At 36.7% G+C, this 15,576-nt stretch overlaps 2 protein-coding genes across 3 annotated transcripts; one reads left to right on the top strand and one right to left on the bottom strand.

The window, feature by feature from the left end:
* The first annotated feature begins 2,128 nt into the window (after window positions 1-2,128).
* Window positions 2,129-10,595, top strand: LOC100705341 (ubiquitin carboxyl-terminal hydrolase 19). 2 transcript variants are annotated; one of them, XM_005454435.4, is made up of 12 exons: window positions 2,129-2,582; window positions 2,661-2,732; window positions 3,447-3,549; window positions 3,641-3,762; window positions 3,937-4,007; window positions 4,190-4,315; window positions 5,406-5,501; window positions 5,665-5,796; window positions 5,889-6,023; window positions 6,136-6,173; window positions 7,675-7,715; window positions 7,799-10,595. In XM_005454435.4, the coding sequence occupies exons 2-12, from the start codon at window positions 2,714-2,716 to the stop codon at window positions 9,379-9,381; spliced, it is 2,466 nt and encodes an 821-aa protein (XP_005454492.1). In that variant the 5' UTR covers window positions 2,129-2,582; window positions 2,661-2,713; the 3' UTR covers window positions 9,382-10,595. The 2 variants fall into 2 exon arrangements, with proteins under 2 accessions (XP_005454492.1, XP_025761289.1); XM_025905504.1 differs by lacking the exons at window positions 2,129-2,582; window positions 2,661-2,732; window positions 3,641-3,762.
* Window positions 10,596-14,469: 3,874 nt separating this feature from the next.
* On the bottom strand, window positions 14,470-15,545 carry zgc:194655 (polyubiquitin). The gene is made up of 2 exons (XM_003449355.5): window positions 15,306-15,545; window positions 14,470-14,814 (listed from the first exon to the last, which is right to left on the bottom strand). The coding sequence occupies exons 1-2, from the start codon at window positions 15,448-15,450 to the stop codon at window positions 14,681-14,683; spliced, it is 279 nt and encodes a 92-aa protein (XP_003449403.1). The 5' UTR covers window positions 15,451-15,545; the 3' UTR covers window positions 14,470-14,680.
* Window positions 15,546-15,576: the final 31 nt, after the last annotated feature.

The following is a 15,576-nucleotide window of genomic DNA, read 5'->3' as shown; positions in this document are numbered from 1 at the left end:
AAGCAGAAGCCCTATTAATAAGCTAATAAATGCAGGGCACATTTTCTCACAAATACTGTAGCCTAAGGTATATCCACCAGTAAGTTCCCTGAATCATGAACAAGAAGCATAGTGAGTGATTTGTCCCTGAAAGTCTGTGATTAAAATTATTCCATGGATAAAAACACTTGCTGCATTTCAAAGAGGCGTATGATGTAGATGGATCCATGTCACAACCAGTGTTGGGACTAACGCGTTATTAAGTAACGCGTTACAGTAACTACGTTATTATTGTGGTAACGAGCACGGTAACTAGTTATTATGCCAAAACCAGGAACGCGTTACTCGTTACTGGGATTTAGATAGGCTCGTTACTCGTTACTTCGTGTGGTGGATATCGCGGAGCTTCCACAGATTCAATAACATTAGCAAGTGGTGGAAGCCAGCAGGTGGATGAAGGAAAAGGGAGGCAAGAGGAGAGACCCGAAGCGGCCGCCGGTCCGCGTGTCAGGTGAACTGAACTTCAGGTAAGAAGTTATGACCTGCAGTCTATCTGGGTCAGATATAAACCAAGTTTAGGTGGAGTTTATTTTCGGTATGCTGACATGTTCGTACTGCGTGCTAGCTAGCATGACGGAGTTTCTATACAGCTGGGTGGGTGCTATGTTACTGATGTTGAACTTTATTTTGTTCATACGGTTAATTATTAGAGTTGCCAACCAAAAAACAGAATCGTCTGGTATTCAGAGAAAATATTACGCGTTTCGTACTGAGGTGAAAAGGAACACAGTTTGTCCCGGACTTCAGCTACAATGAAAAAGACACAAAGCTGAAGCTGCACAGCTGCCTCTTCTTCTCTCATTCTCTCCTCTCCTGTTTCTACTTCAATCATAAAACTGATCAATGATCAGCTGATCGGCTTTTCTCTCTTGTTTATTTATCGCCCACTTTGCGCCAGAAAGAGGAAACCAGCTGATGTCGCGTTAAACAACAGCAGCACGTTTAAGCTTGATCAGCTGTTGTTAGAATTTATTTAATATTAATTTCTAGTATCAGCTGATGTTTGCTGGAGCCACAGCTGTAAAGCTGCTGGTCATGATATCGGTTTGGTTATCTGGTGAGAGGGAAACATGCAGATGAAACCAGGAGATGTCCTTACTGAATCATCAGAGCTGAACAGGTGATGGAGAAACAGGTTTACCTTTTAGGTGACATGGATGAGTTGAAGGGAAGTTATGAACTGTTTCTGAGAGACAAATAACACCAGGATCCTTTTCTAAGTAGCTGACAGCTGGTAACTGTGCAGGGGCGGGTCTAGCAAAGTGATGCCAGGGGGCCAGGTAGGGCATTAACAGGGAAAGGGGGGGACAAAGAAATACTTTTCTTTATTATTCTCATTTAAAATGTCTCGCTTTAAAAAAAAATAATTATCTGAGTCTTACAACAAACAATTGATAGATTGATACATATATACCATCAGAACAGTGTACATCACTGTCACAACAGTGTTTATTTTCATTCAAAGGCTTTATGATTTTTCCTATAATGGTGGGCCGGTCTCTAGTCAAAATGCCCGGGACGATTTTTTTTGTCCCAGTCCAGCTCTGTATGCAGCTCATCTGCAGTCTGGTGTTACCTACATCTTCCTATTCAGAAGGCAGAATTTCCAAGTTCTGAGTACAATCAAAAGCACCACGACTGCAGTTTTTGTGTTGGATGTAAAAAGCAGGCTAGAATCATGGCGGCGGTCAACGACGGTCCAGGCGTGGGATTTCTCTCGTGGAAATGTGCGCATTATTTTTTCCTTTCTATTGGTAGGTGGCACAGTGCACTTGTGGCAAGTAAGCAAGCTAGAAGACTGGCAAACTTGCTGGGTATCCAGTTACGGAAGCAACACATTAACAAGAGAATTCTGAGTAAAACCAAAGTTACTTTCCCTAGTAACTAGTTACTCTGAAAGTAACGAGTAACTTGAAGTAACTGAGTTACTTTTTTAGAGAAGTAACTAGTAATGTAACTAAGTTACTGATTTAAAGTAACTTACCCAACACTGGTCACAACACATATTTTCTTATGGTGGTATATTAATACCATAGTATAAGCTGTGTACTGTGTAAAAATCCAAAGGAAACTTTAAGCCCTGCTTCGTTTAATTACTTCATGTGCTGCGTTTACGCTCTTATTTAAATTTCAAATTCAACCCAATTGATCTTACACTAATTTCAGGTCCTAAACTAAAAATAGGTTCAGAAAATAAAGTGTAGAAGGAGTCCATGTAAAAAAAAACTCCTGGGTTAATTAACATGTGTTTTTAAGTCAGGACATGTAAGGTGTTCTTCATTCATATTTTTAATAATCGGGTTCTGAAAGGGAAATAACTATATAATTGTCAGTCATGTAGCTCTCCTTTGATGATTTCGAGATTTCCAACACAGCCTGAATGCAACATTGCAGCAACTAGAAGAGAAAGAGAAAGTATTCCGGGGCTTTTAAATTCACTTAATTTGCCGGTCGCAGTTTGCTTGTTTGCTTGTTGGCGTCGAGAATAAACTAAGTAGTTTCTAAAGGATCCAGAGAAATGCAATGAAATAAACGGAAGGAAGGTTTGTACGTGTTGTTGTTGTTTAGTTGCTGTTTAGTGGTTGCTTACTGCTATTAATTGCGGTGTATTTCTTTTTAAGGTGACGTTTCTTTAGCAGTGCAGAAGTCAAGTGATCGCAGGACGGCAGGGAAAATGAACGGACATAACAGAGGTATTGTTTACAACAAATATTTCAAAGATTTTAGAAAATATTTAGAGCTTTTTTTGTTTTCCTCCTCAGACGTATTGTTGAAGTTGTACAATTATCAAGCGTGCAGGAATTTCAATTTCCTTTTTGTCTTTTTAGTACTCATGTAATTGGAGTGCTGGCTTTTTTCCATTTAGCCTATATCAACATCCTTATCATCATAAATGTTTAATAGACAGAACATTGCTGATTTATAGATCTCTCTTAGGATTTCTGAAGTTATTTTCAGATTATATTTTCTAACCAATTTCCTGCACTAGGTTGATTACTTAGTTTGGACAGACACTGGACTCTAAAGAAAGAGTTTTGCTTGTTCCAGTTACTAAAGCCACTACACTCCTGGCAATGCTCCAAGCCTAAATAGCCCTGATCTATAGGTCAACGTAATTTATTTTGGAAGTTTACAGGCAGTTCTTTGGACTTATTGGCTCTCTTTTTCCCCGCACTGTAAATTTTGGAACACAATATAAATCGGCACGTGCTTTCCCAAATTATTTTAGAGTAATATCAACATTGGAAAAAAATATCCAGTTAAACTCCTAATACATACATACATATCTATCTATCTATCTATAGCGGTTTGACTCTTTTCCTTTGTTTCTCTTCTATGGTATTTTATGATCAAGACTAATGTTTTAAATATATATCTTCTTTGTATGCATTCTCTCTTCGCATCAGCTAACAGGTACCATGGGCTGATGAAACAAGGATCCACATGTTACTTGAACAGTGTGCTGCAGGTGCTGTTCATGACCGAAGACTTCAGAGAGGCTGTGACAAGGTTGATGTCCAGCTTTAAGCGTGATTCTGTATTTATCATATATGAAGTTTACAATGCATTTGTTAATCACTCATGTTTACTTCCTGTGTAGGTACTCTATAGAAAAACCTCACTCTGAGTTCCTTGATCATGATTTGAAAGCGTTATTTGATGACTTGGAGAAGTATACAGCATACACATATAAAATAACAAAGAAGCTGGGCATCGACAACGGTACAGAACAGCAAAACCTTTTTAACACTGTAAATTCCTGAGCACTGCATAACTTTAAAAATATTACTATTATTGATTCAAATATTTCATCATTCTAACAATGGAAAATTGTAGGTTGAAATTACAAAATGACTTTTTAAAAATAATAATAATAATAATATGCATTTGTCACAGTGTATGAACAGCAGGATGCTGCAGAGTACTTTGAGAGGATTTTAAGAATGACCAGTCCTGATGCATCAGAGGTAAGGTCTTCATCGATACCAAAGGGTATTTATATCCATACAATGGATCAATATATCACTTTTTAATTGTGGGGTCTTTGCCTTACAGTATAAAATGCTTTGGACAACTTTTGTTGTGAACAAATGCTTTCTAATTATAACTGAAAGGAAATGAAGAGATTTTTGTGCATCTGTATTTTCAGATCTTCCACGGTCAGTTAGCAAACAAGACCACCTGCTCCGAAGGTCATGTAGAGACTGACAGAGATGCACCATTTTGGCATCTTCCTCTTTCACTGGTGGATTCCTGCGGTGAAGACTACAGTGTGGTAAGGATCTCACAAGCTGCAAACTTCTCAGCATGTTTCTGTCTGCCAGGATATGACAGCTGTGAGAAAACATTTTGAGCTTACATCCTTTTGCCAGTAAAAGATATATAATGTTTTCATATTTTGCTCAGTAAATGATGACTGTTTTATTCTATCCACTGCATAAAGTTTAACATTTAGCTTTGCTTAAGTGGATTCTGTGCAGTGCTTTGTCTTACCAGAAGTCTGAATCTGTACTTCCAACTCAGTCTCCCTCTTTTGTTTGATATTAGTGAGTGGAAAAGAATCATAATGAAGAATATAGGTGTATACCATATATGTTCACCGTTTTGAGTTTTTCGGTTTGTCTAAAGTATCTGATTATTTAGCAGGAAAATGTACAGAAATGATCTCGGAAAAAAATGGAATACTGAAGATTTTTTAGCTTAATCATGGCTTCTCTGACTTCCACTAACTTATCTTTGGGTTTCACAATTTATATTAAATTAAAATTAAAGAAATAAGATATAAAGGCACACATTCGATACTTTGAATCAATCTCAGATATGCTGACTTTGTCATGAAAGAACAAGCAAATAGTCCTGATCTCGACAAAAAATTGCTTGTCAGTCAGTTGTCCAATTAATTTTGAAAAAGTGGGATCTGTGTCCAAAAAAAAGCTGTAATTTTGATACAGGTCATACAAAATTCTTTTTAAAAATTGTTGAATTAAACCTGAAAGTCTGCACTTCAGTCACATACTGACTGATTTACAACCCACTGTGGTGGTGTACGGAGGCAAAACTACAAAAAAAAGCTGGTGTGGTAATTTTATATCAGGTAACTGGTTAAGCTAAAAATGATTTAAATCAGCTCCTAGAGTCCAAATGAATGCTAACATGAGAAGTTGTATATATGTTTACTGGTTTGGATTGTTTCCCCCCCCCCACACTTTTCTCTTAAGCAATATATCTTAACCTTTGAGTCTGAATTAATAAAGTTAGTAGGTCATGTTTAAATCTTCCTCCTCATGGAAACATTCTTCACTTCACTGGTCATCACATGATTGTTTGAGCTGATTTTAAATAACATGGGTGTATTTGTTTTTCAGGAAAAAGGAATTGGAGAGTTTTTTAAACCTTCAGATTTCTGTGGAGAAAATCAGATGTACTGTGAGCAGTGTGATGACAAAGTTGATGCTACTATGGTGAGTTTAAAAAAAAAGTTTATGATTGTTTTATGATTCATTAAATACAATTACTAAACCATATTAACATGTATTGGGAACAGACAAACTCTTTGAGGCGACTGTTATTGTGATTTGGTGCTGTATGAATAAAACTGAATTGAATTGAATGTTTTTCATTCAGACAGATGTAATAAAGCATCATCCAGATGTTTTGTGTCTGCTGCTGAAGAGGTTTGAGTTCAACTATATATACATGAAATACATCAAAATCACCTGTTCTGTGAAGGTTCCCTACACACTGCAGATACCAGAGGTACATGTACAGAATATTTTTAGTATTTTATCATAATCCTGTTTGTTTTCTTCAGTCATTCTGATGCTTTCCATTTTTCCTCCGGTAATCAGAATCAGATATATGAACTGTATGCGTTTGTGGATCATTTTGGGGATATGAGAGGTGGACATTACAGTGCAACAATCAAGATCCAGGAGAAACATGGAGACAAATGGTATCGATTTGATGATACCATTGTCACAGAGGTAGGACTAAACACTCATTCATTGTTGATATCTAAATAGTTTACATTACTTATGACTTACAGTGGCCAAACAAATCCATCATGTCAAACTTTATTATTTTTTACACCATCAGGCTGATTATCAGCCATTCCAGCTGGATACCACTGAGAGGTAAGTTTTTGTGCTTTGTATCCCCACTGTACATTATTTTCCAATTATTTCGTAACTTTTCACGTTTGTATCCAGGGCCGGTTCTAGAAATCTATATATATGTGGGCAGACAGAAATGTAGCAAATCTAGCTTTTAGGGTCACTGAGGCACGCGAACCCCCTGACCTCATTAAAAACAAAAGAAGAAAAAATAAAATAAAATATTGCTCGTGAGATTCTAACAACAACAACAAAAAAACATGAAATTTACCTTAATTGGATGTCCTACATTAAATATGTTTAAACCCAACAATAATACTACTCACTATTCCCAATATTAACAAAACTAAAAAAGGGTAGGCCAAGTTATATATATATTTAAAAAAGACAATACAAAGACAATACATAATACATGCATACTAATAAAAAATTGTAGAACATAACACATTTTGTCTTGTTTTAAGCTTATTTGTTTATTTGTGTAGAAACATAAATACCTGTTTACCGCGATTCCATGGAAATTCAAATTAACAGAGACACAATAAACGCACCTCATTGCCTGCCATAGCCAAACGGAAGAAGGTACGTTCTTCGCAGCTGCACTTCATCTTAAAGGGAGGTTAATAAATTGGATTTAACTTCACCACAATACTTTGACATGTGTTCTTTATAAACTTGAGTCCAGCTTGAAAGCGGTGGCAAGATGCGGCAAAACCCACGGTGCAACCGTGCTATACTTCCACTTCAGCAAGTTTCAAAACAAAGTTCCGCATTTAAAGAAAAATTACAAAAATGTTTCTAATAAATATTAAAATAATTCACTGTCAGTTACAGTCGCTATGATTTTGAAGACAGAAATTAGCTGCTTAATTTTGTTCTGCCCTGCCTACTGAGAAACCTGACACCGGGTCATTTGCGTACTAACAGTGATCAGATAGCTGGGGGGAGAGCGGATGCACACAAACAGAGCACGGAGGAAAAGAACAAACGAGACATGAAACCTATTGTGCCTTTTCCAGCTGATATTTCAGCTACTGTAGTAATTCTTATCCATATTCAGTTTGTCTATTATTCTATTTATTATCTATTATTTTCTTTAACAACTTCAAAAAGTTTGACTTAAGGGAGCAGGACGTTTGTTTCAGGGGGCAACGCCCCCTCTTGCCCCAACGTAGAGTCGGCCCCGTTTGTATCAAACAAAACATGCCTTCAATACACTTTTCTCAAATATACTGTGCTACATGTTGAAGTATCCTATGGCACTGTACTTTAATCACAACTGCAGATTGTTTCAACTCTATCTCTAAACTCTCCTGTGCAAAAGCGAAAATAATAAAATGAATGAAGAAAATGTAAACAGGTGTATCTTTAAATATTTACGGTAAAATATCAACATACACAGACACATATTAATAAGTCAGAAAACACTGCTGCAAAAAATAAATCTGTTTTAAAATATTAGCCAAATAAATCACTGCATGCGACAGTAACATATTTATTACATATCATATTTGTCTATTAGGTTCCAGACTGCATATCTTCTGTTTTACAGGAAACAGAAAGGTAAGAGGAGATATTTTATTGTGGTTTCTTCAGTTGTTTGGTGCCTGCATGCCTTTGTTTTTACTTTGTGCTTCATGCCTCAGATACTGGTATTCAAGAGTCCACGGAAGTGTCCATCAGTGAACCACCCACCATCAGTAATGAATATGATCAGAGTCAAGATGGGAAAAATAAGAGAAAGAGAGAAGACGCGGAGGAGAAAGACACCGAGGATAATCCAAAGGCTGCTCGCTTACAAGAACCAGAGAGATCACCTGACACTCCCTGTAATGTAGATCCTCCGGACAAAGAACTAAATAAGGACAATGGAACCACTGGAAGTGATGACCTGGATCAAAGACATACAGATAATAATCCTGATTTTAAACTTGATGTTAGTGACACATCAGCAGTATGTGCTGATCTAAACAGACAGTGTGAGATGAGTAAATTAGTGGATTATAAACCAGATAAAGATGAAAAGGCTGAAGATAAACAGTCAGAGAAAAAAAGCCATGCAGAGCCTCCAGCTGTTAGAGAGAACATATATGAACATCAGGAGGATAAACAAACAGTTGAAATTTATTACAACTGTAGTGACACTCATGCCAAGGAGGAGAAAACAAAAACAGATTTTCAAAGTGATGCAAAAGGAAAGATTAGTGCTGATATACCAACAGCAGTGATGTGCTGTGACACACTTCAAAATAAAGAAACAGTTGTTGGAAAAGAAAACATAATAAAAGATGATCAGATTCATGAACATGGATACAGTGATACATTGAACATGCAGGAGATAAGTGTTACAAATTCAAATAATGATGCTTGTGTACAGAGAGAAATCAGTGATATGGAGGAGGACAAGACAGAAATAAAAGGAGCTAATAAAGATGACCACAGTAATTTTGGGGAAAACACAGCAGAGAATGTAATTAGTGCTGCTAAAACACAAAAAGATGTTGATGTGGAGGAAGAGATGAAAGTGAAAGGATATGAAGGAAATACTGAACAAATTCAGATAAGAGAGAAATCCCTTCAGAGACCAGCAGGATCAGAAACTACAGAAATACAGAAAGAAAACCAGGATGTTGGTACTAATGAAAAAACGAAAGCAGAGAGTTGTCAACCAAAGGTCAGCACTGAGATTAAGGAAATCACAGAAGGAGGACGTGGTTCACAGAAGTCAGGAAATGTTCAAATAACTTCTGTAGAAAAAAAGCAGAACTCTGATGGAGAGCATTCTGGGACAAAGCTGAAGAACACGGGAATAGAAACTGTAGAGAAAACCTCACAGGGCAGCTCTGAGAGACATGTCAAAAATAATGAAGGAAAGACTGAAACTAAATTGCAAGCAAACAATGCAATCAAGCCCAGGGGAGTAAAACCGAATGAGTCAAGTTTGCCAGAGCACCAGAAAAGAAGAACCAAAAGAGAAGAACAAAAACATAATGACACAAGTTATTCAACATACAACAAAAGTCATGAACTGGATGATGAAGAAATAGAAGCTGCAGGTTCAGAATATGATGAAACAAATGAGACATGTGGGTGCAACCCATTTAGAAATAATAAACAGCGGCAGCACAGAAAGAAAATTAAAAAAGAAAAACAAAAGAAAACTACTGGGTTTTTTGCACAGGCAAAGAAAAAACTGAAAAGGCCAGACCAGAATTTGGAGTCAGATTAAGTTGAAATATTTTTTAAAAGATTATATATTTTACAAGCCTCAACTTGTGCTAATTCAGCATAAGTTAATCATCTTTAATTGAAGACATTATAAACAGGCCACAGAGATCAGTAGCATACAACCCATATGCAGGAGCTCTTTAATAAGTGTAACTACTTTAATTTTGATTTAATTGGAGAATGCAGTATGTGTGTTGTGCTCATTTTATCAGCAAGAAGAAAAAGGCAAGAAAACAAAACAAACAAACAAACAACATACCCATATATTTTTATTGTTTTAAGCATCTTTAGAATCATTTGCTGTGAAAAAGAAAACACGATTTTTGCTATTTTTTTTACTCTATCCTATTTAATTGTGATTTTGTAACATAAACCCTCTTTAACTGTGATGCAGTTTGTTTAATGACCAGACTGATTTCTTAAAAATATTGTTTCCTGGTTTAATATTTCCCAGTATTGTTTTTAATATCAGTTATTTCATGTGACTGTTCCTTTTTTCTTGGATTTTAGTATAAATGGTATAAATGGTAATCTGAGAAAGTAGTTTTGAAGCAAAAATAATGTTTCCACTAGTGGCATATTTTTGTTTAATTTTCACTGAAGGGAACACAAGTATATAGTTTACACTGAAACTAGTGGTTCTAAGTTATTGTTTGCAAAACCCTGATGTCACATTGAACAAATGACAGACTATTTAAGATTTAGTTAATGGAAAATTATTATTATCACTATTATTTTCCCAAATTGCTTTGTACCTAACTATTTAACAAATATTCAAGTAGCTTATGTTGTTGGTCTTGATTAACTGAACATGATCATATTTTTGTATTCCTTTCTTTTTTTCTTTTATTCTTTTATGAGTTTTGTTGGTTTTCATTGTTCTTTTTTGTTCTTAGTCTTCATTCGTGTTTGACCTTTATTCTTCATACTTCTGGAGTCTGTTTAATTTGTGTTTACTAACCTGATGCTGATCACATAACCTGATCAGGAGCAGGTTGTGTTCAGAGTTTCAGTTTCAAATTGACTTGAAACCCCACATTTTCACTGATTGTCTTATTTACAGCATTTGTAGGTGTAATATAGATTCTCTACTAACATCACAAATGGACCACACCTATAAAATTACAGCTCTGCAAATAGTTCATTGTGTTGTCACCTGAATGTGTTCACTTGGTGAGGCAGAAAATATATAAATGTTTTTTCACTCGATTCTAATCTGCTGCTAAGTCTCTTTTGTTCTGCTGGAATTGCAGCTACTAAAACACAGAACACACACTAAACCTCTTTAACTATGACTACAATGAACATTGAAATTCAGTTTTAGCCATTAATTCTTGGATTAGCTTAGTTTCATTTTGGGCTTCACTCAGTTTCTGTTGACAATAATAAGCTAGTATCTAGTATTCTTCTGATCGGGGAGTGTTTATCAGCTGTTCCCTGTAATATGCTTCTCATTTAAAGTAAATATGCATATCCAGTGGTGGGCAACTTAAAGCCTTGGGGCTGTTCTAAGTATTAATTGTACACAAACTGTGAACATATTAAAAGGTAATCCAAACCTGTCATAATGCATCAAGTGACTTGTTGCAAGAGAAGTTGAAATAAAAGATAATAAATAAAAAGATAAATAGGCTGCTAAATCTTGGTGCTTTAAATGAGTAAGAGATACCCTTGGTTCAATTTCCCTTATAATTTTACCAGTTAAGCCAACTAAAGCAGTTATATGCACTTGTTATGATGGTGTTAGGTTATATAACAAAAATTCTCACATATATTTAGTGTTTTGGTATTTCCCTTATATTGGTCACATATAGACTGTTTGTGATGCTGATATCAAACTCAGTGTCTTTTGTTTTTGTTCTGTGCAGTGGTCAGGAGACACTCTAGTACCAGAGATGTTGTTCGGTTATGCCGTCACACTGCCTACCTGGCGGTGCCGCAGTCTGCTGGATCAAGTTTCTGTCTTTCTTCATTTTTTCCATCCTTTTTCTCCTTTTTTTCTTCTTTCCAAAATGTGGTCAATATTTACATTTCCTAAGGCGAAAACAAACACAGATTTTCAACAGGACATAGAAGGAAAGATTAGTGCTGATAAACCAACAGCAGAGATGTGCTGTGACACATTTCAGGACAAAGAATAAGTTGATGAAGGAAAAGAAAACATCCTACATGATCAGAGTCATAAACATGGAAACGCAGAACATAGAAACAAAATGTGAGCAAATGTGAGCACAAAGAGTCACTGAAACCACTAAGGTGAAGCTAAGTAGTTACAATAGAGACAAAGAAAATTATTTATGGCACAGATTAAATAAGGAGCTGAAAACACCTCCTCCTCAGAGATTTTGATCTAACCTGACATGAAAGCATCACTCAGTGTCTGCGTGGTACTAAAGGTCCAAAAGTGTGACAAGAAAATATTCCTCACACCACCATCCTGAACCATTGATATCAGGCAGGGTGGATCCATGCTTTCATGTTGTTTCTGTCTGAATATCACAGCAGAAATTGAGATTCATCAGACCAGGCAATGCTTTTTCAATCTTCTGCTGTCCAGTTTTGATGGGCCTGTGTGACGTGCAGCCTCAGTTTACTGTTCTTCTTATGCTGCTGTAGACCATCTGCTTCTCATGGTTCAACATGTTGTGCATACAGAGATGCTCTCCTACATACCTGGTTGTAATGAATGGTTACTAGTTGTTTTTGGCTCCTATTCATCTCAGCACTCTGCATGCCAAAATGCATTAAGTTGCTCACATGTGACTGGCTGACTGGAAAGCGAAACTACTGTGCAATTGAACAAGTGTACCTAATGATGTGGCAAGTCTTTAGTTCATAGGCGTTTCTCCCCACACCTTCTTTTACTGCTTCAGCCTCAGCTGAGATCATATCATGTCAGAGAATTTGTTGTACCAGGAAACGTGTCTTTAAAACTATAAATACCTCTGCCTGTAACCCTGTGATTCAGCCTGATAATACCTTACAGGGTCCATCCATCCATCCATTCGCTTCCGCTTATCCTTTTCAGGGTCGCGGGGGGCGCTGGAGCCTATCCCAGCTGTCATAGGGCGAGAGGCGGGGTACACCCTGGACAGGTCGCCAGTCTGTCGCAGGGCTAACACACAGGGACAGACAACCATTCACACTCACATTCACTCGCACATTGACACCTAGTGACATTTTGGATTATCCAATTAACCTAATCACCTTACAAGGTGATTTTTTTTATTTTCAGTAACAAAGTCTTATTTAGAAAATCTTTTTTGGTTTTCAGGTGGTCAAGGGATTTATTTTTCATCGTTTGTTTTCATTGTAGAGATGTGTGCCAGCTACCTCTGAGCTAAAACTGGATAAGCTTTTAAGAAGATAGATAGTAGATTTTGTCCCAAAAAGCTGATTCTGTTCATCTGGATGTAACGTTTTGTCACTCGTCCAAGTGGCTTCGTCAGTCTCTAAGACCGAAGAAGTCACTTGGATAAGTGACCAAACTTTTCTCCCACTGAAAACGCTGCGTCCAGATGAACAGAATCAACTTTTGGGGATTTACTTACCTGGATGATTGAGCATGCACCTAGAGTTTTATATGCTTTCAGTTTCTTTGCAGCAATAAAAGGTCATGTGACCACAGAATAACAATATTTTTTAACTATTTCTGCTAACAGTCCAGCTTTATTTGTCAAATAATGGGTTTATTGTACTGCAGTTGAAGTAAACCTTTGCCCTTTGTGGTAATGCTGTCTGTGTGAAGCTCCTTATTCACCTCTCACAGCTTCGACTGACAGATTACTTCAAAACACTTTTTTATTAAGACAAACATGATGTGAAGCAACAGGTTGCCATGGACACATACCAAACACCACAGTTGGGTAATTTCTCTCTTTTTTCTTTTTTTTAGAGAACAAAATGTCTTGCTCACATAACCGTGATAAACTCTCAAAGTATTCAACAGTATCACACATATCTTCCACTGGATGGTTAAATAGACTTATCCACCACTCTGTAACTTTAAAGAAAACTGATAAAAGTTTTCCGGCAAAAAGTTCACAAGCCTCATCTTTACTCCTTCAAACATACTTCTTTGTTTTGTGGCCAAATAATTCAATCCTTGTCTATTTTGACCATAAAAACCCAGACGAGATTTGGCTTGAAATGTGAGCAGCTGCAAATTTCAGTCAAACTTGAAGGTGCTGATTATGGAGCAGTGCCTTCGTTCTTGGTCAGCAGAGATGTATAGCTGTCTTCACTATGAACAGTAAAACTGGTGTTCCAGCAGTTATACATCGATGGCATGCTTGAGGCTTGATGGTTCCTGGGTTTTTCTTGAAAATCATACCCAGCGTCCTCTCATTTGAGGATGACAATTTGAGTCTTCCACGGGATCTTGACAAAGTAAGTATGTAATATTGTGTACTTATGTCCATGTTGTTTGAACTAAAGCTCTTGGAATCTGCTGACTTCAAGACACTTTTTGTAGTCCTAATGGATCATTTCAGTTCTCTATTTTGAGTTAGATCACTACCTCTTTGTTAACTTTGCGGGATCATGATAGTCTGTGCTCAGACTCAGTCTCAAGAGTCAGAGAACCTGCAGCTGGATCTTCAGCAAATACAATATTTATCAAAAGACACCAGTGACAAGCTCTTGATTTACTGTTGAATATGCTTTGTGAATGTTTTGTAACAACTGAACAAATTATTGGAGATGAAGCACTTAAGAGAGAACATGGCTATTAAACTTAACTGAAACTAAACTTAGAACTAGCACCAACTACGAAAACCATTTTAGAGAAATGAAATTAAAAAATTGATTTAAGATCATATTTATACAATATTTTGTAACTATAGCTAAAATGGGAAAAGTGAAAATCAAAATGGTAAATGGTAAATGACCTGTATTTGTATAGCGCTTTTCTAGTCCTTTGTGTGTCCTTTGTCATTGCCAATTTCTTGAAATTACTCAAAGCAAGTATACAGAAGCGTTAAGTATTTTATGGCCTTCTACAAGACTGTGGGACTATTATGGTAACTGAAAAAAAATTTAAATAAAGATTAAATATAAATTAAAAATAATCAAAAATACAAAGAAAATAACTGGAAAAATGTTTTATTTCATAGAACAACACAGACTCGCGTTGCATTTGGAATAAAGGATGATTGTCATTGTCATTGTCATTGTCATTAAACAGTAAAACAGTATAATAAGTGTACCATTTGCATTACATGTAAACAGTGTCAAGAGGTTTTATGAAGCTCCACAGAAAGTAGCAGCAGTAGTGGTACGACAGGTAAAGATGGTCTTAGTCAAGCTTTCAGTCCTCCAGGAACTTTCATCACCATGTGGAGGACAGACATGTGCTGGATTCCATAGTCAGACAGAAGGGTGTCGTCTCCATCCAGCATCTTATCTGTGAATATCAGCCGCAGAGCCTCCTCTCCTGCACACACACACACACACACACACACACTAGATTTATCATATTGATTCAAATGTATACAAGATTTAAGAAAAGAACCCTCCTTATTTCTATTTTTTTCTCTAACTGCTTTAACATTTTTGCTCTTGAAACTCTTCAACTACAAATACCTATATGAACTTGAGCAGTTTGATGTAGAGTTTGCACTAATTGTTCTTGAGCTAGCTTACTTTCATTTTGGGCTTCACTATTTACTTCGCTCAGCTTCTATTGACACTAACTTTTTAAAATCGCACGCGCACGCGCACAGACACAAAAGTATCTGAAATACTGTAATGCACTTTCATCAAACCATTATTTATTATCGCCACTTCCTTACTTTCACTTCAAGCTACTGAGTTTTACTTTAGGATTAGAACTTTATATAAAGAATCTCATTACAGTAAATATGCCTTTGTATTAATCAGCAACATAAAAGCACAGATACACTGTTTTATTATCTGCTGTCTTACCTGCGGTCTCCGGAAGCTTCTGTGCCAATTTTTCCTTGAGCTGTTTCACTGTCATGCTCTTAAACTGCTCCTCAGTGTTGCACAGGTCCACCATCATCTTCTGCCCCCTTAGTCCATGAACCACAACCTGGTAGATTTTTCCCATGTTGCGCTTAAGTGCGACTTGTTGCGCTCCTAAAGTCTCTGTCACAGATATGTCAGTGCGAACAGTTGTTTGGCTCCAAGGTTTGACGTCAGAGAGCAGATAAATTCTTTCACTTTCGCTCAAAAT

This window comes from Oreochromis niloticus, linkage group LG3 (assembly GCF_001858045.2).
Source record: "Oreochromis niloticus isolate F11D_XX linkage group LG3, O_niloticus_UMD_NMBU, whole genome shotgun sequence".
NCBI lineage: Eukaryota > Metazoa > Chordata > Actinopteri > Cichliformes > Cichlidae > Oreochromis > Oreochromis niloticus.
The sequence above is the reverse complement of the archived record's forward strand: the minus strand, read 5'-3'. Positions and strand labels throughout refer to the sequence as shown.

What these genes read in the sequence shown, in the direction of transcription:
- LOC100705341 (XM_005454435.4), top strand. An exon ending in TTCAGAGAGGCTGTGACAAG is followed by an intron (nt 3,550 to 3,640) that starts GTTGATGTCCAG and finishes CTTCCTGTGTAG; the next exon opens with GTACTCTATAGAAAAACCTC. An exon ending in GAAGCTGGGCATCGACAACG is followed by an intron (nt 3,763 to 3,936) that starts GTACAGAACAGC and finishes CATTTGTCACAG; the next exon opens with TGTATGAACAGCAGGATGCT.
- zgc:194655 (XM_003449355.5), bottom strand. Translation starts at nt 15,450, where the DNA reads ATGGGAAAAATCTACCAGGTTGTGGTTCATGGACTAAGGGGGCAGAAG. An exon ending in GAAGCTTCCGGAGACCGCAG is followed by an intron (nt 14,815 to 15,305) that starts GTAAGACAGCAG and finishes GTGTGTGTGCAG; the next exon opens with GAGAGGAGGCTCTGCGGCTG.